This window comes from Rhamphochromis longiceps, linkage group LG3 (genome assembly GCF_057381845.1).
Source record: "Rhamphochromis longiceps isolate RC_006_pf linkage group LG3, R_longiceps_female_GT1.1, whole genome shotgun sequence".
NCBI classification, from domain to species: Eukaryota; Metazoa; Chordata; class Actinopteri; order Cichliformes; family Cichlidae; genus Rhamphochromis; species Rhamphochromis longiceps.
In genome coordinates this window covers 21,362,090-21,389,250 of record NC_140559.1, presented here as the reverse complement: position 1 = coordinate 21,389,250, position 27,161 = coordinate 21,362,090, and the positions used below count along the sequence as shown (strand labels likewise).

Sequence of the window (27,161 nt, the reverse complement as noted above, 5' to 3'; positions counted from 1 at the left end):
TTGCTTGGCAGTTTCCAAGGCCTCAGGTATGGACAGCTTGCTGTATTTCTTATGCACCTTCTTTGTCGCACCTTTCTGCAACTCTGTTAGTTGGCTAACCTCCCTCCGTGCTACTTTGATCTTGCCCTCTAGCCTCCTTCTCCATGGAGGGTACTGCCCCTTGTGGCTGTTCAACTTGTAGCCAAGCATCTCACTGATCACTGCTGCCGTATTGTAGATCAGCTTGTTAGTGTCGGTAATAGTGGTTGTAGGTATTGTCCGTAATGCTGCATTAACATCATCTAGCAGACCTTCTGAGGGTACTTCACGTAATCTTGGTAACCGGCTACGGGGGATCCAGGTTTCAAGCTTGGCCATTATCCTATTTTTCAGGTCAGTTCCTCTCGCACTCAACGATCCTTCTCCTATCGCACTTGGGGCTATGTACCCAATCTCGGGTGGGGGTGATGATATCTCCCCCCTGACCTGGCGTCCTGACTCCTCCTTGCCGTAGCATTTGTGTTGTACCTCGTCAATCTCTAGCTGTGAGAGCAGTCCCTTCTTTCGAATGTTGGAACACTGAGCTACTAGTTGTTTCGCCGTCATTGTGGATGTTGGGTATCGAAGAATCCATAGGTCCGTCATCCTATTCATATAGCCCCTTCCGCCTGGGTTACTTGCGTAGTAGCATTCCAACAACGCCCTGTTTTCATCTCTTGCCCACCGATGCCTTCTTGTTCCAGTAGCCCACTTTTCGTCAGGGTGCCCTGGTTCCTCAACACCTGACGCGGACCTGACGCGGACCTTGTTGATCCGGGCGACGTCCGAGCCGGCATGCCTTCATATTTATCTGTCTCGCTCATGTCTGCGGTAGGCTCGCTTAGCATAGGGGGTCTAGCCTTAGGACCCTTACTGGATACAGACGCCCCAGGCAGGAATCGAACTTGCGATCCTGGGTTCCAAAGGCGTTGTAGTCTAACCACTATGCTATCCAGCTATATATATATATATCTATATATATATAGATATATATTAGGGGTGCAACGATATTCGTATCGATATTGAACCGTTCGATACAGTGCTTTCGGTTCGGTACGCATATGTATCGAACAATACAACATTTGTAATTTATTTTATCAACTTTCCTTCTGACGACGCTGTCTGTGTTGAGCGCTCAGTGAATCGTTCGACTACTCCGCCTAGGCTGCACTGTCGAGCGCAGATCCACTGAGCACTCAACACAGACAGCATAGTCAGAAGGAAGAGCGCAGGGCAAGCTAGCGAGACAGAAGTTAAGCTCTCCTTGCAACATGGCAAATTGAACCTCCCCCACCCTCATTCAGATCTGGCGTTTGGAATTATTTTGGTTTTCATGTGACGTATGACCCTGAAGGTAAGCGAGTCATGGACTAAAGTAAAACAGTATGTTGGATGTGCCATGCAATGCTCAATTACATGGGTGGGAACTAGTGTGTTAGCGCAGTTAGCTCGTTAACGTGTTGGCCGTCTAGCCCCATGCACGGGGCGATCGGCGGTAGCTCGTTAACGGAGATTTGCCGTGTTGTGGTGTTAAGGTCATTTCAACGAGATTAACCTGAAAGCACTAGTGGGAACACAACGAATATGACTGCACATTTACGCCGACATCATCCTAGTGCAAAGACAAAAACAACAAGCATGCTACTAACTTTAGCCGAGTCATTTAGACAGCTGTTAGCACATGATTCTCCTTATGCTGCTGAGAATATAGCCCAGAAGAAGTGGATAGTATAGCTTTTATTTTGGAAAGAGACATTTCTCTGTAATAAACTCTCTTTTCCAAAGATGAGTGATTACTCAATCAGATACAGGGCTTGCAATATCGCTAGCCCGACGTCCTGGGGCTAGCGATTTTTTCAGTCGGGCTACCACAATCTATCCCTTCCCTGCCCGTCGGGCTATTGTAGGAAGGAAAAATATATGTCAATGCTTTTGCATTCTTTCTGAAATGTAGCTGGGTAATTATGTCATTGGCATCGGTGAGCCACTGTCAATATGTGACATATTGAAATCGCGTTTGAATTTACGCTTGTTTTTTTGCTTTCACTTTGCAATCGTGCGAACTGTGTATAGAGAGCGACAGCACTGATCTGTGAGTGATGATAATTTGTGCACCAATTCCTCTGACATCGTCTTATTAATCGTTAGCTTACTATGCAAACATGACAAGTGAAATCTCCCGCAGCAAGCTTAAACATGTGAGAGGTTTATCGTGCAGAGAATCGCTGAGCTTATGTGAGTGCCTGTGTAAAAGCAGCAGGATATATATTTTAGTTCTGCTGAGCCAAATAAGACAGGTCAGGGTGAAGAAGTGACAGCCAAAGAAAAGCTTACCACAAAACGGAGAAGTTATGACAAATCAGACTATAAGGCAAAAAGAAAGTGCAGCTTTATGGTTTCATGGACAAAATAATTTCTGTGGCTGCAATATGACGAGCTAAATAACCAGGGCTGCACATAAGTGGTCCGCAGGTGCGCATTCGCTGTCAAAATAAAAAACACGCACAAGGGTTAGGGTTAAATTTAAAAACTGTACTTTTGAGTTAAAATATATATTTATAATTTTAATAAATGACAAATTAAAAAGGCATGAACATTTTTTTTGTATCGAAAAAATATCGAACCGTGACACCAAAGTATCGAACCGAACCGAACCGTGAATTTTGTGTATCGTTGCACCCCTAATATATATATATATATATATAAAAATATATGATTTGTACAGGACTACTAAATTAAAGCTTATGTGTTCCAACTGTAGAAAATAGAAATAATTGTGGTCAAATTGCAGATGTTACAGATGTTTTCTATATTCAAGTATATCTATATTTTATTGTGAAACAGAACAAATAAACAATTTTGCACAAACAAACATGTAGATATTGTACTAAGTTAAACTGTTTTCTCTCACTGTAGTGAATATGAACTCAAACTTTGATTTTTAACAAATTAAACTTTATGGTGACGTGTAGGCTGAACAGTTACTTTGACATTTGATTACAAATGAGTTATTCTGCTCTTCAGAGTTTTGAACGAGTTTGGATCACTTTGAGTAGAAAAGGAGGTACTTGTATCAATACCAAATAGGGCTGCCACAAACGATTATTTTGATAGTCGACTAGTCACCGATTATTTTTGCAATTAGTCGACCAATCAGATCATGTATCCATTGGACGTAAAACATACAGCTTATTGCACCAGCATGCATCTGCTCTTATATAACTATCATTAGCTTACAGCTTTAAGTGTTTAAGGTATGTGCTAACTAAACACAAAGACAAGATGATAGTTTATTAAATTTTAATGAAATTTGCAGATTGTTTCGGTGGAGTTTAATAAACTCAGCCGCGTGCTCCTTGCTATCTAAAATATAACAGGACACCGGAGTATATTCTCGAGCATCTCACACTTCTGATAATCAGCTGTCTGCTTGACGTTTTTTCAGCTGTGTAAAAACTATAACTTTAATCTCAGCTAAACCGATTTACTCAGGAACAAATAAAACACTAAAAAAAGCCAAACAATAACATTTTTAAGTTATATATCATGTTTAACCTGGATAGCGAAAGTCGGCGGTGGGTTTGAAAACGATTTGCCCGGAAACCGGTGTTCTCTCTGGCTCTAGTGAGCCTTGCCCCCGGCTAGCTATTGAGCTGGTGGGTAACAGACGTCTCCGAAAACATCGGAGCACTTTTGAAAATATGTGGTGTCTTGATAAACTGAGCAGAGATTTTTGAGGTTTACACAGCTACATTCTCGCCTGAAAACATGTTAAACGTTTATTTTGTAACGTTTATTTTGCGCTATGAATTCTGGGACACAGCTTCTTCTTCTTCGGGGTTTAACGGCAGCTGGCATCCTTGTACATGCAGTGCTGCCATCTTCTGTTTCAGTCCGTTATTACACGCTTAAATCCTACTACTTATTCCTTCGTCTTTTGGGATCTTACAAAGCTTCACGTGACGCGTCGACTATTAGTCTTCGACGATTTTGATAGTTGACATAATCGTGTCTAGTCAACTAATAGCAAAGTGTTGATTTTAACACGGATGCATTTTTCAGGGATGTTTAGTGATAATTAAGAATTTGCAGAAAGATACAAAGGAGGCCTGCTTGTTTTTTACTTTCTTGCGATTACCCTAATAATAATAATCCCTTTATGTTTTCAGTCCTTCTGAATGTGATTCCTCATCTCCAAACATGAGTCTTTCAACTCTGCAGGTTGCGACAGTTTTACTTTGCTGTGTTAAAATCCCAGGATCAGAAACATGTGAGGCTCAGCTCTGAGATCCACAACCAGATCATGTCTGTTAGATTTTGTCTGGATCTAAAAGCTAAAATCAGATTTGAAACCAGTTAACTGAAATAGCTGTTCACATTTCATTCACACAGACATCAGAATCAAACACGCAAAAATCCAAAATCTGCTGCTGATGTTAAAGCGTGTTTTCCGTGTCTGAGGACAGAGAGCTGCTGAACATGTTGCCATGTTAGTATCTGGAGTATCCATGGAGAAAGCACTGAATCAGGTTCAGGGAAATGAGTAGAGTAATTCCCAAACAGATAAATTCTGCGGGGATGTTTGTTCTAAATGAAATAGAGGATTGAAAGGGTTATTTTGAACTTTGAATCATATAAAATTATTCCTGTAGTCCCAGAATAAAAATAAGTTTTTAACATTTAAATGTCAGCATATTTGAGTGAAAAACTCTAGTTTGTTTCTCTAACATATTTAAAAATGCCTCAGTTGACCACAGATATCCTGCTCAACTAGAGCTGAGAGCATCAAGAGCATGGCTGCTGGTCCACAGTAACTGCTGTCAGACTGACACATCTGTTTGACCATAAACAGTTATGATGTCAGCAGCTGTTGGAGGTTGGGGGTCTTTATAATTACAGTGCAGGGTGGATGCATAGCTGTAGCAAAGAACCGAATTAAACCTGTTGGCTTTTGTCTGATTAAAAATCCTTTGTTACAAATATTGGATCTGCTTCAATAGGAAGTAATTATGACAACAACACAAAGGTTGTTAGATTCTTTATTCATGCTGACTTAATTAGATGAAACAAAACTATTGTATTAAATTACTGAAAACATTAACAGACAATTAGACATGAGTTATCAGGTACATCAGCAGGCGAAGAGACAGAAGAAATGTGTTAGAAATAAATCAAACATTGATGAATGTAGTACTTTCCAAATATGTTTTAATCAGGTTTAATTAAAAAATATATAATTACTTTTATATAGTGTATTTACACACACACACACACACCACTAGGTGTGAATGTGAGTGTGAATGGTTGTCTGTCCCTGTGTGTTAGCCCTGCGACAGACTGGCGACCTGTCCAGGGTGTACCCCGCCTTTCGCCCTATGACAGCTGGGATAGGCTCCAGCGCCCCCCGCGACCCTGAAAAGGATAAGCGGAAGCGAATGGATGGATGGATAGTGTATTTATATATAATAATACCAAATAACAGTTATTGGTTTCTGTTTGTGCACAGACATGATTTAAGTCAAAGCACACATGTCTGTCTCTCTCTCTGTGTCCAGCTTTTTGATCTCAGCTGTCCCTCTGATAGACTCATTTCTAATTTTGTCTTTCCCAATGAAAATCTTACCATCTTTATCTCTGCCACCTCTCGCTTTTTTGCAGAGGGGAGACAGTACTGAACAAAGCGCTGTAACTCCTAAATATCTTCCCCCCAATTAAATTAAAACTACACAGTAAGACAAAAAAAAATAGCCAACAATAGAAAATAAACTCTTGTTGTGACAATCTGCCTTCTCCTCCTTCCTTTTATTTATATTCCTTTTTTATGGCAGCTTCCTCTGCCTCACACTGCTGTCTGACTACATGTAGCTGAAACTGAGATGAAGCAGGAAAGAAGCAGCTGATATTTGGACAGCACACATGAGAGAATGGAGGATTTCAGTTGATGTGCACATGAATGATTTGTGTTTCCTCTGCAGGTGAAGGTAGAAAGTGTGTGTGAGCTGATGTGGATGTGAATTCAGCAGCATGGATCAATGTGAGGGCAGAGAGGAGGGAGTGCCTCCCTCTAAAACCACTCTGTGTGGGGAACATGAGAGCCAGACCAAAGCTCAGAGGTGAGATGACCATCTCTAACTGTCCATGACTTTTCTCCATGTCACAGCGCAGCACTCACATTACTGCTCCATTATTATTCACAGCAACCAACCTGGACCTCCAACCAGCTCTGTGTCCTTACAGAGTGACCGGTCTATAGGGAATCCCATTAATTTTACAGTCCAGCCTCTGTCTGCTGCAGAGAGGTGAGCTCATGTTCATCATTAAGCACTAAACACTTAATTCAGTTTATTTTGAAAAGTCTCAACAGGATCTTGAACTTTATTGTAAAAGTTTTATGTGAAACAAGTGGACACGCAGTGGTTTTTACCGTCTTTATTGCTAACGGCAATGCATAAAAACAAACGTGTGTCATCTGTAGTGTGGTTATATTAATTGTAAGAGAAAGAGAGAACTTTAAGAAATTAATATAGCCACTACAGTGACCATCAAAATAATGAAAAAATATCGCCGTAAACAGTTTATTTTGCGACACCACGAAACAAACGATAGCGTAAAATGAAACGATAGACGTTTTTATATCGTCATCCGATATATATCGTTATATCGAACAGCCCTACCTCTTCTCATGATTCATCCCGCACATATCAGCCGATTTAACTATTTTCTTTGTTGACATCTCTCTTTCACACAACATATACTTCACACATTTGGAGTTTTCACCCAGACCACCGCTAGGGACACAACCTTCCCACGGCTCCTATAGCTTCGGTACAAAGTGCTAAAAACCAAAAACCCAAACACAGAAGAGTCCTTCCCTGGGAGAGAAGAGTCCCCAAATCAAAAAAAGCTCACCATTGCAGATTCTTTTTCCCATTTCTTTCAAAATGGTTCGTTAACTTCCCGCATGTGTGAGTTGCTGAAGGCTTCTTGCGGTTCCCCCTTTTTTGAAAACAAAACAATGGTGGGACTGGGTTAATTCTTACCTCTCAGACAGATCCTTTTCTGCTGTGATGGGAGGATACTCTTCTTCTGTTGCCCCACTCTGTTGTGGTGTGCCCCAGGGGTCTGTATTGGGCCCTTTATTGTTCTCTTTGTACATGCTACCCTTGGATTCCATATTTGAAAAATACGATATTTCTTATCATTGTTACACAGATGACATTCGGATTTATTGTCAACTGACTGATGATCTGTCATTGTCACTGAACTCCTTGTTCAATTGCCTGAGAGAGGTCAAAGATTATTATGGTGTTCGATAGCCATATTCCTCGAGACTAGCTAGTTGCCCTACTGGGGCCCATTCTTAATTCTCTCGCTGATTCTATAAATAAACTAGGTGTCTATTTGGATAGCTCCTTTAAGCTCGATAAGCAAGTTTCTTCTGTAGTGAAATCTGGCTTCTTTCAATTGCGCCAGTTTTCTAAAGCTAAGCGTTATATACCATGCAGGGACCTTGAAAAACGTATCTACCTTTTTGTGACCTCCAGGTTAGACTATTGGAACTCTCTTTACTGTGGTCTCCAGTCCGTCTCTCTTTATAGGCTACAAATCTCTACTTTTGTAAGCAGTAACTGTTGAATGCAACAGTAATGTATATCCCAGATATCAGTTCGAGACAGCAGAAGCTTCAATTTGCTTGGTTTTTGAGCTCAGGATATAAGCCAGGAGACTAGCTATTTTCTTCCCACACAGTATGAACAGCTAAATAAGCTAAATATAGAGTCATAATTAAATTATATTGATCGGGTAAACTGAATATATATGGGTTTTTTATTTGTTTCTCTCAAGGGACAGATTTAATTTGAGCTAATTCTTCATGATTCCCTCCACAGAGTAGACCAGGAGAGCTCAGAGGTTCCCAGTGGTCAGTCTGCCCAGCAGCATCAAACAGACCTGGACTCTATATTTATGGTCTGTACATGTTTAAGAACTACTTTTATAACTATTCTGTTCACAGTCATCTCCATGCTGCTCTTTGTAGGCCAGTAGATTGTCAGTGTGTCCAACATGGATCTGATGTTTGGCTCCATGGATCATTTGTAAAGTATTCTGTTCCAGCTGCTGGAGGACAACATCATCTCTTTTGTGAAGTACGAGCTGAAGAAGCTCCAGAAGGTTCTGAGTCCAGATTACCCAGAATGCTTAGAGAGTAAGAGGGAGGATGATGAGCAGAGGAGGAGCAGCAGAGAGGCATTTGTTAAGATCACAATGGACTTCCTGAGGAGAATGAAGCAAGAGGAGCTGGCTGACCGTCTGCAGAGAAGTAAGAGGATTTATTTAAAGATTTAATCTGCTGGATAAATGGGACACTTTTGTCTCAACCGATGGACCAGTGTGTTTAGTAATTTCTCAGTGGGTCAGAATTTGTCATCACCATTTTGTAAAATCTGATTGTTGAAGGTCTATTTTTTTTATTATTGTTATTTAGAACATCCCTCTGCTGTTTGTCATCGTAAACATAAATCGACTCTGAAGAAGAAGTTCCAGTGTGTGTTTGAGGGGATCGCTAAAGCAGGAAACCCGAACATTCTGAATCATATCTACACAGAGCTCTACATCACAGAGGGAGGGACTGCTGAGGTTAATGATGAACATGAGGTCAGACAGATTGAAACAGCATCCAGGAAACCAGCCAGACCAAAAACAACAATCAGACAAGAAGACATCTTTAAAGCCTCACCTGGAAGAGATGAACCAGTCAGAACAGTGCTGACAAAGGGAGTTGCTGGCATTGGGAAAACAGTCTTAACACAGAAATACACCCTCGACTGGGCTGAAGACAAAGCCAACCAGGACATCCAATTCGTATTTCCATTCACTTTCAGAGAGCTGAATGTGCTGAAAGAGGAAAAGTTCAGCTTGGTGGAACTTGTTCATCACTTCTTTATTGAAATCAAAGAAGCTGGGATCTGCAGCTTTGAAGATTTTCAGATTGTGTTCATCTTTGATGGTCTGGATGAGTGTCGACTTCCACTGGACTTCTCCAAAACCACAATCCTAACTGACCCTAGAAAGTCCACCTCAGTGGATGTGCTGCTGATAAACCTCATCAGGGGGAAACTGCTTCCCTCTGCTCACCTCTGGATAACCACACGACCTGCAGCAGCCAATCAGATTCCATCTGAGTGTGTTGACATGGTGACAGATGTCAGAGGGTTTACTGACCCACAGAAGGAGGAGTACTTCAGGAAGAGATTCAGAGATGAGGAGCAGGCCACCAGGATCATCTCCTGCATCAAGGCATCGCAAAGCCTCCACATCATGTGCCACATCCCAGTCTTTTGCTGGATCACTGCTACAGTTCTGGAGGATGTGCTGAAAACCAGAGAGGGAGGACAGCTGCCCAAGACCCTGACTGAGATGTACATCCACTTCCTGGTGGTTCAGGCCAAAGTGAAGAAGGTCAAGTATGATGGAGGAGCTGAGACAGATCCACACTGGAGTCCAGAGAGCAGGAAGATGATTGAGTCTCTGGGGAAACTGGCTTTTGATCAGCTGCAGAAAGGAAACCTGATCTTCTATGAATCAGACCTGACAGACTGTGACATTGATATCAGAGCAGCCTCGGTGAACTCAGGAATGTTCACACAGATCTTTAAAGAGGAGAAAGGACTGTACCAGGACAAGGTGTACTGCTTCATCCATCTGAGTGTTCAGGAGTTTCTGGCTGCTCTTTATGTCCATCTGACTTTCATAAACTCTGGACTCAATCTGCTGGAAGAGAAACAAACAACCTCCCAGAAGTCTGAAACAAAAGAATTGGCAGTGAAATACTTCTACCAGAGTGCTGTGAACAAGGCTTTACAGAGTGCAAATGGACATCTGGACTTGTTCCTCCGCTTCTTCATGGGTCTTTCACTGCAGACCAATAAGACTCTACTACGAGGTCTGCTGACACAGACAGGAAGTAGCTCACAGACCAATCAGGAAACAGTCCAGTACATCAAGAAGAAGCTTAATGAGAATCTGTCTGCAGAGAAAAGCATCAATCTGCTCCACTGTCTGAATGAACTGAATGATTGTTCTCTAGTGGAGGAGATCCAACAGTCCCTTAGATCAGGAAGTCTCTCCAAATACTGGTCTCCCGCTGAGTGGTCAGCTCTGGTCTTCATCTTACTGTCATCAGAAAAAGATCTGGATGTGTTTGATCTGAAGAAATACTCTGCTTCAGAAGAGGCTCTTCTGAGGCTACTGCCAGTGGTCAAAGCTTCCAACAAAGCTCTGTAAGTAAATATCTAATCATTTGTTCTTTTTTAAAATGTTTATTCTATTTAACAAAAAGAACGTCTGCAGAGTTTAAAATCATAAACAGTGCAATGGGTACTGGCATGTGAAAAAACTGAAAGTTTGATATGAGACAGAAGTATATGACACTTTTCTTTTATATGTAGCAACAGAAATTGCCAGTGTTTCTGAAATATTAGGTACCATACAGTCACACTCTATAGTGCAGTGATTCTCAAACTGTGGTACTCTCTGGCTCTCTCTGGTTATATGCTGGAAATGTCAAATCTTTTTTAAGATTAAATAATATAACATTGTGGAGGTATGCAAAAACAACATGAGAGTTCCCAAGGCTCTTCTGGGAGCCGGAGTTGACCAGAAAATGTCTCCCTGAGCGTGAGTCCTCTATGAAGAGAAGCCTTTCCTTATCAGAAGCGGTTGTGGCCGCTGCAGAGCGCTGGCAGGCTCATTTCCCTGGGCCTTAAAACTGCAAAGGCGGCATGGTGGTGTTGCTAAAAACAAAGCCCCTTTTCGTGGTGCCACGATCCCAGCCACCATTGATAAATCTGATGTCCCCGGGAGAATCGGTGGGGGCATGGGAGATGCCATCGGTGAGTCGGGAACTATCGCCTGAATGACGAAGCTCCTCGTAGCCTGGAGAATGTGATCTGCTTCTTCTGCGAGTGAGCAGTAATCCTTCGGCCTGCAGCGTAGAGTTGGAGGAGGAAGACGTAGGTGAAGAGGAATCCACCGTCATCCATTCCTAACAAGGACAACATGCTCTCCATGAGCTTGAGAGAGAGAGGAGTTTCTCAGCCCGCTCTGCGGGAGAGGGAGTAACGCCTGCAGAGCGGTATATTTCCCTCGAGATCCCGGGAGAGAGTCATTGCACAGCGGGTGGACAGTGGATGCAGCAAGGTCATCACATGATGGTATTTCATGTCGTCGGCTGAAACGCCACGGAGAGCAAACTGAGCTTTGACGTGCATGAACTATGAAGGAGGGTCGTGGAGACAAAAATCCGGCAGCTTAGATAACAAAGTTATTCTAAGAACTCAGAGCTGAGGTTCCCCTTTTCTAAGTCTGCATGTTCTTATAAAAGAGGAAGCTGTTAGTTGTTTGTCACACATGAGTTCATGTCAAAAGTCACGTAGACATTGGCTTAGTGATCAACAAAAGAACACATTTCATGAAGCTGATCACACTATATACAATTTTCTTTTAACACCCCCACAGCAAAAATTTAAACATACAGCTCTGCTATCGCTTCTGACAGCAAAATGGTATGTATGCGATCGTGGCTCAAAGAGTTGGCAGTTCGTCTTGTAACCGGAAGGTTGCCGGTTTGAGCCCCGGCTCCGACAGTCTCGGTCGTTGTGTCCTTGGGCAAGACACTTCACCTACCACCTACTGGTGATGGCCAGAGGGGCCGATGGCGCGATATGGCAGCCTCGCTTCTGTCAGTCTGCCCCAGGGCAGCTGTGGCTACAACTGTAGCTTGCCTCCACCAGTGTGTGAATGTGAGAGTGAATGAATAGTGGAATTGTACAGTGCTTTGAGGGCCCCGATCTATTATTATTATTATTATTATTATTATTATTATTATTATTATAAATGAAGACAGAAAACTAAACAGCAGTGACGTTTGTAGGGTTACTGAAGTTGGGCTAGCTGGTATATAATGATTCATATAAAAGGCAAATAGATTTATGTTTTGCTACTCTGCTGTTGTTTTTTTGTGCTCAAACTTAGTCTTCAGAGATTCTCAACAAATTGCTCTCTATCAGTGCACTGCTAAGCTCATGATAAGTCTTCACCTTTTACATGTTATAATCGAGAAAACTGGTGTAATCATCTAGGGTCTACAGGTTCTCGCAAACTAATTCATGTTCCTCTCTTTTCATCATTGGATTTGATTGGAGATTTTTATTATTTTTTGGCCTTTTATTTTTCAATAAATACCTTGATTTTCCTTTTTTCTAATGTTTGTTTTGGTCAGTCTGTCTCCTACACACACATTCTGTAAACCTTGATAGATTCTGGAATACCAAGACCAGTATGGGTCCAGCAGAGGCTTCCATTTATGCAATGGAATATGAGGCAGAAGACTACTGATTTTATCTCACCACTTTGTGCAGGACCCTGATGTACGGACACAGCTGATTTGCTGTATTTGCTTTTCGGGGAATGATTTCCAGGAAGTCTTTACTGCCCCAGTCTTCCAACTTTGTCCATACTTCCTTAGCCGTCTAGCCTTCAATGGATGCCACTCCTCTCCTCACACCTGTGTTGGTCAATATCAGGCCTTGTCCTGCTCTGGGGGTGATGGATGACAGGACCGTGTCTTTTCCTGTTTCCTCAGTACCTGTGCCAATTTGTTTAAACTGGCAGCTTACCAGAGCCTGCTCTGTCAGTGTTCTCCCTTGAGTCTTTAAAGATACTGCTAGCTACCTTGAAGTCTCTTCTCCCTTTGTCTGAGCTGACAACCTGAAGAAAATATGTCTCCTATTCTGAGTTACCTAACACCAAACCTCCTCTCCCTGAACCCAAGCTAGCTACACCATGTGTTCTCTGACTTAGCCAGTCAAATCCGAGGCTCTGAGTTCTGTGCTGCCCTGAGCTACTTTAGAAATTGAATACAAGGCTCAGCATTTTGTGGTGCAAGAGCTGTGCAGCCAAATCCTGACCTGGAATTTAGCCTCTGTGGTCAAATTCCTGAGCCCAAGTGTCCCATTCCCAAGCTGACCATTCCTGAATCTTTGGATCCTGCACTAGAGCTGGCTGAATTTCAAGCCTAAGGCCACTGCTGGCAAATATGCTGGGATTCAGATGGGCTACATCTCTGGGAGATGTCACTTCCACTGCTGGCCATCTAACTGGCCACTGGAGGAGTTCCACCTTGATCTCCAGCTTTCTGTCCTGTCTCTTTGATGCTGGCCTTGAGCTTGAGCTGTTAATCATCGCTATGCTTCTGTTTCCTTTCCTTTCCTTCATGTCTTGGAAAAAGTCATTTTCCAACTACATCACATAATCTGACCTCCTAAAAGTGTACAAAGATCTACTCCTCTCAGTTGACTCTGAGGACTGTGCCATCCATGTCCTCCTTGATCTCAGTGCTGCATCATACAGGTATCAGTGGCACAGCACTACACTGGTTGACTGCACACCTGTAAAAGTTGATTCTTTTAGGTACTTGTAGATATTCTAGATAGGGATTGCCATGTTCTCTCTGTTCATGCTTCCTTTGGCTCAAATGGTCAGGAATCCTAATATCTACTTTCGACCTTATATTCATGATATTTAATCATATCTCCTTCTCAGTTCCAACATGTAGTCCATGCTAGTCTAGGGCCATTACATGCCTTAAACATATTAAAAACTGGAATGCACAGAACTTTGTTTAACTGAAAAAACAGAAATCAGAAAAAACGCTTGAATATAAAAATCTCACTAACTTGTAAAGATAGTTTAAGAAATGTGATAATCAATAGTTAATCATTAAACAGGACAGTAATTTCAGACCAATACATCAATAAAAATATCTCATTATTGTCTAGTTAAAATATGTATGTATTTCCTATTTTAAAAAAAAAATCACATTGCAAAATACAACTGTCGACAGTTTCTGAATGGTATATACACAGCCATAACATTAAGAGCACCTGCCTAATATAGGGCTTTGGAGCGTGATGTCACAGGGGTGGGCGTGGAAAGGATTTTGGCCTGATGCGCCATTTTCCTTGTCCAAAGAAAGCGCAAGCGAAAAAGGAGCGAAGGCACACAGCCATGGTTCGTACTTGCTGTGCGGTCGGTTGTAATCTTAGGTCGCATGATCGGCAAGGGAATAAGGTTGAAAATGGTTTATCTTTTCATTCTTTCACCACCTGGAAGCAACATGAGGCAGCTCATGTATCGGATGTTACCAAAAGAAGGCGTCTAGTCTGGATAGCAGCTGTGAGACGAGCTGATATCCAGTTCGCTTCCATCTCCAGATATCTGTTGGTGCTCCAGACATTTTTGCTCCGGTAAGTTCAATATATGTTCATATCACTCTCTATAGCTTAATAATATTATCGTTGGGGCTCTCAGAGGTTGTAGAAATTGTAAACAAACATAGAATTGAGTGACTGTGCAGACATACGTGCTGTGTAACAATTCGCTAATTCACATCCGAAAGTGAGGGTTAGGGTTAACAAGATACGTGAAGATATCGGGGTAGGAAAGTGGCAGTAAGTCGTCTGGTCTTTACTCCACTGCTGTATTTCTTATGGGTCCACATTTGCGATGCACTCTATTTTTTTCAACTACCGCTGCTTCGCCTCTGGACGCAATCAGTCTCTATACCGTCCGTTTTCTTTTGAGCTGCTTTTAAGCATGTTTCTTGTCATCGTCGTTCCAACAGAGTGTGTTTGTTTTGATTTGTGGACCTGGAAAATGGCGCCACGCTCACACAATACATTGCGGCGTGACGTCAACTCCAAAGCCCTATTGTACTGGTCTCCCTTTTGCCTTTAAAACAGCCGTCACCTGTCAAGATAGATAGCATTAGATCACTGATGGTGTACAGTGGTATGTGGCACCTAGTTATTTGCAACAGATCCTTATAGGTCCGTATTGAGGACCTGAATGTTCACAAAGAGGCTGTTCTGTCCAAATCAACTTTTGTGTGTGAAATGTAACACTGGTAAAATGTGTCTGTGTGGTTCCCAATCAGAAGCCCTTCATGAATAGTGATGTTAAAAGATGCCTCGAAGCCTGCAACCATGTAATGCAAGGATGTCATCACTTTAGAGATGGAGAAAGCATAAAGTGACAATTATGAATCACTTAATATGATAAGGAGATTCTGCAGGTAATTAATCAAAGTATAAAACTAAAATAAAATGTATTTTTAGTGACACAGGATACAAATATGGAAGCAAGATGTATAATTAGAATTATTTATAATAAATGTGAATTAATTTGTGCAATTTCTTTAACCATAGAGAATAACTAAATCCTTCAGGACAATGTCACATCAATGCACTGAACTCACTATGTTATCCCTCTAACAGCCTCCACATGTTCTCACTGTAATTTCCCCTGATGAATGAATTTATGCTGCACTAATGTGAATGTTTGCAGGGAAATCAAACGCGTTTCACTCGCAGTACTCGAGCTGACTTACCTTTGTTTGAATGACGACTTGTACGCGCTGACTCCACAGACAAGGTACGAAAATATGTCAGGCTACGTCAGTAGCGGTTGGTCTTCAGGGTTTCTACTCCACGGCCGTATTTCATACGGGTCCACATTTCCAATGCACGCTATTTTCTGCAAGTACCGCTGCTTCGCCTCTGGACGCAATCGGTCTCTATACAGTCCATTCTCTATTGAGCTGCTTTTAAGCATCTTGTAATCGTCGTTCCAACACAGTGTGTTTGATTTGATTCGTAGACCCCGAAAATGGTGCCGCGCTCCCACAATGCATTGCGGCGTGACGTCAACTCCAAAGCCCTATGGGGAAGGGGTGTTTTTTCTTTTTTTTATTTCACTCGCTAGCGCTGTCTGTGAAAACGCCTTTTTTTACCATTTCTTCCCGTTGCAAACACCACTGTTTTCTTCAGAAAACAACATCACGTGATTTTTTTTATCATAACTCTGGTTTCACATGGCCCATCGACACAATTCAAAAACGGGTATATAGTTTGAGGTCCGCACTTTCGACCCAAGATGAAACGGAGACTCCGAGTCACTGCATCTTGTAGCTTTGTCGTCTTAAATTGGTCATGTGATTTTGACACTGCAGCGCGTCCATCAACCCCAGAGGGTTAATAGTTTTTACTTAAGTGTTATATTTCTATTTTGTTTTCCATAAATAAATTCAGTTTTTTAATGAAACATGAATTGTTATCCTCAATGACTTTTGTTTTTCTGGAATGAGTTCAATATATAAAGTGATTTAATTTGGTCATAAACCTAATTGTTTTTTAGACTTTGTGGCTGTAACTTCTCAAAGAGAAGCTGTAAAGCTCTGTCCCAAGCTCTTGGCTCTCAGTCCTGTAGTCTGAGAGAGTTGGACCTGAGTAACAGCAAACTGCAGGATTCTTGTTTTAAGCTTCTGTCTGCTGGACTGCGGAGGACAGAGTGTATGCTGCAAACTCTGAGGTCAGATCAAAGTTTTAATTTTTTGGTTGTTGTTGTTGTTGTTTCACATGAATTTATACAATTACTTAATTTTTCAAAAAAAATTATTTATTTTATTGCTAAATAACAGTACATTGTCACATTTGTAACCTGTTTAAGATAAGACAACAAGGATAATTTTTTTTAAAAAGGAAAATTACTTATTGCGTGATATCATAGTTTTTCATTGTGCCCTGATTCAACTCCAGATTTTTACTCCAGTGTTTGTTTTATTATTCATGTTTTGTTTTTTGTTTTGTTTTTTGTTGGGTTTTTTTTTTTGTTGTTGTTTTAAGTTTGAGTCTATGTAACGTCTCAGAGAGGAGCTATGAAGCTCTGTCCTCAGTTCTCAACTCCCACTCCTGTAGTCTGAGAGAGCTGAACCTGAGTAACTCTGACCTGCAAGATTCAGCAGTGAAGCTTCTTTCTGGTGGACTGAAGAGTCCACAATGTACACTGGAAACTCTGAGGTCAGATCAAGTGATATTTTGTTTTTCATAAGTTGACAGAATTAACCAATTAGCCGGTTTAGCCTGGTTTGCTTTCTCTTCTCAAAAGAATCCTTGTCAGTGTATCTTTGTAAACAATCAACGATTCTTTAAAAGAGAAAACAAACCAGGCTTAAATTGCTAAATGTAATAAATTTGTCATTGCACTCCAAGTACACCTATTGTCTGTCTCATTTTTCAGACTAAGTCACTGTAACATCTCAGAGAGGAGTTGTGAAGTTCTATCCTCTGTACTCAGCTACCAGTCCTTTAGTCTGAGAGTGCTGGACCTGAGTAACAATGACCTGAAGGATTCAGGAGCAAAGCATGTATCTCTTGGTTTGAAGATTCCACACTGTACGCTGAAAACCCTCAGGTCAGGATATTATTTTGTGTCCATATTTAATGTTTATGAAGAAATGTTCTAATTGCATTTTTAGGTGTCTATTGCGCATTACTGAAAGTGTTTAATAATACAGACTCTCGAAATTTTGATGTAAAACGTCAGGAGGAGAAATGTCTTAACCCTCTATACCCCAGCAGAATTCTATTAGAATGTGTCAAATAGTCCATAGGTCGTCTTATAACCCATTTCAATGAGATTACACGCATAGCATTACAGAAGTTTATTTTTTTCTGTTGGATAAAGGTTATAGTTAGAGCTGGATCAGGTGACCCTGAACCACCCCTTAGTCATGCTGGAGCCTGTTTGGGCTCCAGGGGGAGCACTGGTAGGCTTTTTCTGTAAAAATGAATCCCTCCTTCCCACCATCACCAAGTGCTGCTCACAGTGGATTGTCTGATGGTTGGAGGTTTCTCTCTAATGTTGTAGGGTGTTACCTTACATTGTTGAACAGCTTGAGATGACTGTTGTAAATGTAAATGGATAGATGTTATTATATGTGACACACAGAAAATCATTGTTGACAAATGAATTGTTGTTTTGTGTGTCTGCAGTCTGTCAGGCTGTCTGATCACAGAGGAAGGCTGTACTTCTCTGGCCTTAGCTCTGAGCTCCAACCCCTCCCATCTGAGAGCGCTGGAACTGAGCTACAATCATCCAGGAGCCTCAGGAATGAAGCTGTTGTTGGCTGGACTGAAGGATCCAGGCTGGACACCGGACACTCTCAGGTATGGAGAGAATGTCTGATAGAGAAGGAAGAGCTGGAAACATTTCCTGTGCCCTTCACTTCCTGTTTATTAAGCTTTGCTTGTTCCATATTCAGTTTTTCAGCAAAACGTGTTTGAGTCCATAAGAAAAGATTCATTCTTATATCTGGAGGAATAAATATATTTCAATAAATATTAACGTTAGCCCCTTGAGCTTCTCCAAAAACTATGAAGACACTCAAAATAAATTTCCTCTGGTGGGAAACTATTTTCAATTTTTTTGTAGTTTATTGCACTTTTTTGCAATTTATGTAATTACTATGCACTTAATGCATACATATTATTAAAATTTAGGCCGTAATGGTTGTGTTGATGTATAGCAACTTGAAATGCTCCCAAAAATGGCACTACAGCATGTAAAAATATAATATAAACTCTGGCGGTCTTGGTTCTATGGTAGGTCTTAAAAGGTTAAGATTCAGACAGTGCAAGCCCAAGGCTAGTCCTTGGCTAACTGATTCAACCCGAGCCATAAGAAAAGAATGTAGGAGATGTGAAAGATGGTGGAAAAAGGACAGGCTGTATGTCTCTCTGGAAGCTCTTAAGACTAGCTGGGAAGTTTATCAGAGAGCAGTAAAGGCTGCCAAGCATTTCTATTTTTCTCAACTTACTGCTGCCAATTTCCATAACCCACGTGTTTTGTATAACACTATAAATTCTGTACTTAATATAGAAGTCCATGTTCTTTTGCAGTCTACTGAGGTGATGTGCAATAAGTTAATTATTTTTTTTTGTGGACCAGGTTGCTAGCTTAAGACCTCCGACTCTATCTATTGCTGATCCCGCCATGCATGTGTCCTGCTCAAGTCTTCTGCTTTTCTACCAATTTCTACCAATTCCTCTTCCTGATTTAGAGAAACTTATGTTAAAAGCTAAACCACGTGGTTCTCTGAATTAAGTTGTTCCTCCCCGCTTTCACAAAAAGGTATTTTGCGCCATTGGACAACACATTCTGAACATTATAAATACCAGTCTTTTGTCTGGTCAAGTACCCAGTGAGTTTAAGCATGTAGTTATACATCCCATACTTAAGAAACCAGGCTTGGACAGTTCAGTCATGTCAAATTCTAGACCCATCTCTAAGCTTCCCGTTCTCAGTAAGATCCTGGAAATGATTGTCTATACTCAGTTGATGGACAATTTGAATGAGTTTAAATTGTATGAAATCTTTCAGTCTGGCTTTAAGCCATTTCACAGTATGGAGACAGCCCTCATAAAAGTTATGAACAACATTCTGGTAGCGATACACTGTGGTAAATATGCAGTGCTTATCTTACTGGACATGACTGCTGCATTCGACACAGTGGATCATGACTTGCTGATCTCTGAGAAATTGTTCAAGCCATGTTTCCGAAGTAACAAAGAGCCGATGGATGGCCTGGATTGCAGCCATTCGAAGACCAAATATAACATCCCAGAACACTCCAGCTCACATGTTTGTCTGCTCCAAGCATTCCCACAAAGGTCAGTGTTTTGTAGTAGTTAATACGCCATTTTTCATAACATAATTGGTGATATAGGTTACAAGCAAGTCTGGCGCTGAACAGAAATTGTCGCGCTATGCTCCTTTGTTTATTGTGCATAAATAGTGAATTGTCCTGACACAATATTGCATTTCGCTTCTGTTATTACCATGGTACATTGACAAAAACATATACTTTTATTCACAGGATAAAACTTTTTTTGTATCACTAATTGCCCAGTACGATTACAGCGTACAATATTGTCACTGCTACATTTCTGAAATGCGTTCCAGAAATTATTTCCACTACTAATTAATTACCGTTGAGCTCAAAGGTCATATTAATAAACGGTTAACGAATGTGTATTTATGAAGACGATTTGTGAGACTGGTAAACTTACCTTTGTTCGTACGATGGTCTTTTGTTCTACACCGTGCATTTCAAGGTCCTGTACCCATCTGTCGGTAAACTGTACCTGGGCTTGTTGCAGTGACCTGAAGTTACTAAAAACTTCATGAGTGTATGCACTCACTCCAAGAACCGTATAAATATGAGCGTGGTGAAAGTTGGGCAGCACGCTAACGTCTTTTGCCCACTCTGTGTGCTCGTAAGGGTCTGACCCTTTCACTCCTTTGATTTTTTTTTCTCGTATCTTTTCTTTGACTTTTCATCAAGTCTGTCAAGTCTGTCCGGCATTGTTCTCCTTCGTTTTGTACATATCCTTTTTGGGGGGCAAAGAAAAAGCAAGAAGATATTGGAACCGGAGAATAAACGTTTTGCGGTGCTGCAAATGCTTGCATTTGATGCATTGCTTTGATTATTTTGCCACTAGTATCCGGCATGTAATGCGCAAAAGGAAAAATTGGGTCAAAATTCATACTTGTAACTTGAAACTTGAGTGCAGAGTTTCACACAAATCTTTTTTAAGCACACACAAATTCTTTTTACACATACAAATCCTGATTTACAAGTACAAAATATTTATGACCACATTTGAGACCATAGGATCGTGACATACAATTAAACTGAGAGTAATTTTTTTTCCACAGCAGTAACATTAGCATAGTAATGTTAGCGTGCTTTTAGATAGCCGTGAGGGGGCGAGACTATGGCCTGTCACACAAAGAGACAGAGAGAGAAGATGAGAGAAAGGAGATTAAAAAAAATCAGATAATATTCACACGACTCAGCTCCTTAACCATCATTGGCTGTAAGCTTCATCTGAGGAAAAGCGTTACCATGGTTACATGAGTTCAGCTCAAGTTCTTTTGTTGTGTTTCTATATACAATTTTAACAGCTAAAATAACACATTTAGTGGTTTTAATTCATAATTATATTGAGGTTTTCAAACATATTTTATTTCTGTCTTTTGTCCTTTAATTTGCAATAAGTTTACACAATGAATTTATGATGTTAATCTCTATTAATCTGTGGCAATTAACAGCATGTGACACAGTTTGTGTCCTTCCTGCTGTTAACCTTGTATACTGTCTCTTGTGCACTGCGTTATGCTGCATCGGAATGCTGGACTCACTCAGAAGTCAGACGTCATGTGCAGTAACCACACAAACACCAAGAGGAGAAAAAAACAGTTGGCAGCAAAGGCAGGGCGGTGTCCTTTAAAGCTAAACAGAAGAGGAATATAAAAATAATGAAGGTCACAGTTTGAATCAGTCATATTTCATTCAATTCAGTGGTGTACTGACAGATGGATTGAAGTGTATTTGTGAAAATGTTGGACTTTTCCTTTATCAGTGTCTAACAGTATGTGTATGACAGCCATGTAATGTCCATGTGTTCATGCTGAAAGAGTGTTGGTCTGACCCTCCTCCTCCTTTCAGGGTGGAGCCTGCTGGAGTCCGATGGTTGAGACCAGGTCTGAGGAAGTGTAAGTGTGTTTTTAATGTGATTCATGAAAAAAAAGCAGCACATATTCAACCATCTTCAACCTGTCACATCATTGATTCACATCTCCGATGTCAAGAGTCATCATCAAAGTGTCAATCAATGAACAGATGATGGCTCAATAACTGCAGCTGGATTGTGTTTGTTCTCTCCATCAGATTCCTGTCAACTCACAATCGACACAAACACAGTACACACAAACCTCAAACTGTCTGACAACAACAGGAAGGTGACATGGATTATGGAGATTCAGTCATATCCCGATCATCCAGACAGATTTGATATTTGTCCTCAGCTGCTGTGTAAAAATGATCTGACTGGTCGCTGTTACTGGGAGGTCGAGTGGAGAGGAGACGTTTATGTATCAGTGAGTTACAGAAGAATCAGAAGGAAAGGAGGTGGTGACTGTGTGTTTGGATGGAATGATCAGTCCTGGAGTCTGTACTGCACTGATGATGGACCTTATTCTATCTGTTACAATAACAGAAAAACACCCCTCTCCTCCTCCTCCTCCTCCTCCTCCTCTGTCTCTAACAGAGTAGCAGTGTATGTGGACTATCCGGCTGGCACACTGTCCTTCTACAGAGTCTCCTCTGACACTCTGATCCACCTCCACACCTTCAACACCACATTTACTGAAACTCTTTATCCTGGATTGGGGTTTTGGCCTGGTTCGTCAGTGACTCTGCACTGAGTTGAGTGTAAAGAGTGTCCTCCCGTTAGAGAAACACACTGACTGTTCAACTGATGGTTTAGTCTGTACAGATTCACAAATTCAATCAGTTGATGTTTTAAACTGTTCTAAATGACTCCATGTAAACCTCTTCCTCTTCCTTTAAAGATAGAAGCTACCATTATTCTAGGATCCACATGTTGTTTTTTTCTGTCTTTTTCCACTCTATGCTTCACAGTCAATATCAGTATGTTATGTTTCTCTGAAGTTACACAACCAGCTCCTCTGCATTTTTAACAAGTCTGAGCTCATTAAAATGAATCCAAATATTTGATTTCTCTTTCTTAATGGGATTTTTCCAAACTCTCCACATGCTTTCACTGTTTCACTCATTGTTGGAAGCTTATCATTTGAAAATGTTTCAGCCATGTAATCTGAAAATATTGGATCAATAGTTTTGAATGCAGTTCTAACCAGAATATGATTGTATTGAGAGATCGTATTGCCTGTGGCTTGTCTAATAAACAGCAAAGCATCGCATATGTTCTGTATCACATTGTTTGGTTAAAGAGTTTGTCCACTGTGCTGAATCGATGAGCTAAATAATGAATATCGGCTTTTATGGATCAGTTCTTTTATTTGTGTTTGTCATTTTAATATGAAATAAACTTGGTTAGTTTCTCACAGTGTGTGTTCATATGCTACAAATGTGTCTTACACAAATATTGCACAGACTTGCTTATTTTCTTGTATTTTTTCTATGTCTGTTTTTTTCATGCTGTAATTTTGGCAGTGAACCTCTGACAGTCTGTCCCGATATGAGTTGTGGTGAAGTGACTAAAACATGCCAGTGGTGTGTTGACAGTGTAACAGCGGCATTCACATGGTGTGAGTGTCCAGCTTCCGCCTTTTGTGTTGGACACTAAGATCTTGTATACAGAAACACTAATATAGAATCAATCATGGATAATTTTTGTTCAGACATTAGTTCCTAATGCTTGGAGAAACTCCATCTTTATGACAGCTCTAATGGGATTAGAGTTACCTTTCACACTAATCAAGCTCTTTGTTTCAATTCAATGATTCTTATTTAAAAACCTCTGCCAGCTAAACCTCCTGCTTCTTTTTCTATTACGCCAACTCAACTGTACAACAAGCATTTTCATATATGTTTTACCAGCTGATTTTTTTGTTAAGTCAAGCTATTCAAAGTGCTGTGACTGTTCCCTTACATTTTCTCTCTTTGTGTCAAAACAATGAATGGACCATAAGTTGTGCTCCATAGGGAGCACACCTTTTTCTCCTCCAGTTTATTGAAGCTTTACAAATGAAACATGAGCCCACACACTGAGACAAGTCTGCCTCTATGAGGGAGGAGCTCTTTGTGCTTCATCTGCTGCTCTTCGCTCTGTTACTTTGGACTGATTTCACTCATTTTCTTACTTTCTTTGCAAATAACTTTTGAGCATCTTTGTTCCTATGGTTTATTTGTGTCACACTGACAGCACGTGAACAACATGATATGTTTGATGTCAGGCTCAAAGAAGGACCAGCATCCTCTCTCCAACCTGTTTCCCCATCTTCTACAACACCTGATTCATTCCAGTTTCTCTGCTTTCACTTTGATTCATGTCCACATGAAGCCTGAACATTAGTGATGAGCAGAGAGTTTTAAGCTCAAAGCTTTTAGCGTCTACACAAAGAGCTGATTACGCACTCCTTCTAAGAACATCTCCACCTCCTAAAAACAAACTCTTCTACTAGCAGCTGTCACAGCCACCAGAATTTATACAGGGAGTTGGAGTTGGCGCAGAAACCGGCTACAGGTTAGTTATTAATCTAAAGTCATATCAGAATATGGAAGCTGATCTTTGTCCGGTACGTTAGAACTTGAGACTCTTTTATGGTGTGAAGTGTTTAATGTTCACAGTGCTGAAGCCTACGCCCACATTATGTTTGTTCTCTAGGTTTGTTCAAGGTGTCAGAGTCGGAGCAGAAACCTACTGCAGGTTAATGATTAATCTAAAGAGAGTCCACTGGGCTGTAAGCGTAAATAGACTTCAGAGTCCTGGCCTGACGAGGTAGCTCTTCTGTGTTGTGCCATCATCTTACCCAGAGATTGTTTGGTTTCCCTGATGTATAAATCCTGGCAATCCTCCTGGCACTTAACAGCGTACACTATGTTACTCTGTTTACTCTGATCATTGGGGTGGACCAATTTTGTGTTTAGAAAAATATTGTCTCAATTGTTCCGATACTCCTGACACATATGGGATCACTACAGGTTTTCGCTGAGCAGGCGGTTGTCCTTCTCTCCTGGATCGAATTGAGATTTCTTTAGGCACCTTTCCAGCTTTGACAAAAGTCCAGCTAGGATAACCACATTTACTCAGTGCCTTCTTGTTGTGCTGTTCTTCTGCTTCCCTGGCTGCTGTGTCAGTGGGAATGGTGTTCACTCTGTGTTGTAGCGTCCTGATGACACCCAGTTTGTGCTCCAGTGGGATGATGAGAGTCAAACTTGCAAAAACTGAATTTGAATAAGTTAAATTTGAATTGCTCAGATTGAATCTGGAAAAAAAAAAAAAAAAAAAAAAAAAAAAAAAAAAATATATATATATATATATATATATATATATATATATATATATATATATATATATATATATATATATATATATATATATATATATATATATATATATATATATCTGAGTGTGAACAGAACGCATTCTGATATGTCGAGCTCCAAACAACATACAGTGGGGCAAAAAAGTATTTAGTCAGCCACCGATTGTGCAAGTTCCCCCACTTAAAATGATGACAGAGGTCAGTAATTTGCACCAGAGGTACACTTCAACTGTGAGAGACAGAATGTGAAAAAAAAATCCACGAATTCACACGGTAGGATTTGTAAAGAATTTATTCGTAAATCAGGGTGGAAAATAAGTATTTGGTCACCTCAAACAAGGAAAATCTCTGGCTCTCACAGACCTGTAACGTCTTCTGTAAGAAGCTTTTCTGTCCCCACTCGTTACCTGTATGAATGGCACCTGTTTGAACTCATCATCTGTATAAAAGACACCTGTCCACAGCCTCAAACAGTCAGACTCCAAACTCCGCCATGGCCAAGACCAAAGAGCTTTCGAAGGACACCAGGAAAAGTATTGTAGACCTGCACCAGACTGGGAAGAGTGAATCTACAATAGGCAAGCAGCTTGGTGTGAAAAAATCAACTGTGGGAGCAATCATCAGAAAATGGAAGACATACAAGACCACTGATAATCTCCCTCGATCTGGGGCTCCACGCAAGATCTCATCCTGTGGGGTCAAAATGATCATGAGAACGGTGAGCAAAGATCCCAGAACCACACGGGGGGACCTGGTGAATGACCTGCAGAGAGCTGGGACCAAAGTAACAAAGGTCACCATCAGTAACACACTACAACGGCAGGGAATCAAATCCTGCAGTGCCAGACGTGTTCCGCTGCTGAAGCCAGTGCATATCCAGGCTCGTCTGAAGTTTGCCAGAGAGCACATGGATGATACAGCAGAGGATTGGGAGAATGTCATGTGGTCAGATGAAACCAAAGTAGAACTTTTTGGTATAAACTCAACTCGTCGTGTTTGGAGGAAGAAGAATACTGAGTTGCATCCCAAGAACACCATACCTACTGTGAAGCATGGGGGTGGAAACATCATGCTATGGGGCTGTTTTTCTGCCAAGGGGACAGGACGACTGATCCGTGTTAAGGACAGAATGAATGGGGCCATGTATCGTGAGATTTTGAGCCAAAACCTCCTTCCATCAGTGAGAACTTTGAAGATGAAACGAGGCTGGGTCTTCCAACATGACAATGATCCAAAACACACCGCCCGGGCAACAAAGGAGTGGCTCCGTAAGAAGCATTTGAAAGTCCTGGAGTGGCCTAGCCAGTCTCCAGACCTCAACCCCATAGAAAATCTGTGGCGGGAGTTGAAAGTCCGTGTTGCTCGGTGTTGCGGCTCAACCAACCAATGGCCGCGGCAGGCTAAACATGAGGACACAGATGACGCGCAACAATAAACGCATAAAATACACTTCTGTATCATTTGCTCCTTTTATTCCACATGCAACTGTCCACTATACAAATCGAGGACATGGGATTAACAAATGCACAGACTGCACAAACAAATAACTGCAACTCAATAATAACTGCACTAACTACTAAATCAAATTACAACTTGGTCTATGGTATCAATTAGTGCACAAATATACAAAACCATCAAGTTACAGTTAAAATACATCAAATCATTCAAGCTGCGCTCAAGCTGCGCTCAAGCTGCGGTCAACAGAAAGTTTTGCCTCATGCTCACCCTACCTTTCTGCTCATCAACATTAGGTGCTGTGAACAGGTGAGTGCAACCACATTTATCATCTACCACACCCATGAGACACACCCCACACCCGTGCACCAATACAGTGAGTCCATTTAAACCAACCCACTTAGTCAGAAGGGAACAACTCATATGGCTCCTACTCTCTGCGACAGCCCCAAAACATCACTGCTCTCGAGAAGATCTGCATGGAGGAATGGGCCAAAATACCAGCTACTGTGTGTGCAAACCTGGTAAAGACCTATAGTAAACGTTTGACCTCTGTTATTGCCAACAAAGGTTATGTTACAAAGTATTGAGTTGTATTTTTGTTATTGACCAAATACTTATTTTCCACCCTGATTTACGAATAAATTCTTTACAAATCCTACCATGTGGATTCATGGATTTTTTTTTCACATTCTGTCTCTCACAGTTGAAGTGTACAAATTACTGACCTCTGTCATCATTTTAGGTGGGGGAACTTGCACAATCAGTGGCTGACTAAATACTTTTTTGCCCCACTGTATGTTGTAGTAGAGTGGAGCAGAGCTGTGCGGAATAAAGAATATGTCTTTTTGTATCGGGATAGGCAGTTTGTTCCTCAACAGCAACATGAATCTTTTTTCTTTAACTTGCACATT

At 41.0% G+C, this 27,161-nt stretch overlaps 1 protein-coding gene across 1 annotated transcript in view; it reads left to right on the top strand.

Moving 5' to 3' along the window:
• Positions 1-22,390, top strand: part of LOC146673394 (protein NLRC3-like) — a 29,281-nt gene extending 6,891 nt beyond the window's left edge. The window contains exons 2-12 of the mRNA XM_085402076.1: positions 5,994-6,131; positions 6,216-6,317; positions 7,908-7,986; positions 8,134-8,338; positions 8,504-10,298; positions 16,273-16,446; positions 16,761-16,934; positions 17,155-17,328; positions 17,910-18,083; positions 21,428-21,474; positions 21,650-22,390. Coding sequence (XP_085258202.1) covers positions 6,043-6,131; positions 6,216-6,317; positions 7,908-7,986; positions 8,134-8,338; positions 8,504-10,298; positions 16,273-16,446; positions 16,761-16,934; positions 17,155-17,328; positions 17,910-18,083; positions 21,428-21,474; positions 21,650-22,185 — 3,549 coding nt within the window. The 5' untranslated portion in view covers positions 5,994-6,042 and the 3' untranslated portion in view covers positions 22,186-22,390. The remainder of the gene's footprint in view (positions 1-5,993; positions 6,132-6,215; positions 6,318-7,907; positions 7,987-8,133; positions 8,339-8,503; positions 10,299-16,272; positions 16,447-16,760; positions 16,935-17,154; positions 17,329-17,909; positions 18,084-21,427; positions 21,475-21,649) is intronic.
• Positions 22,391-27,161: the final 4,771 nt, after the last annotated feature.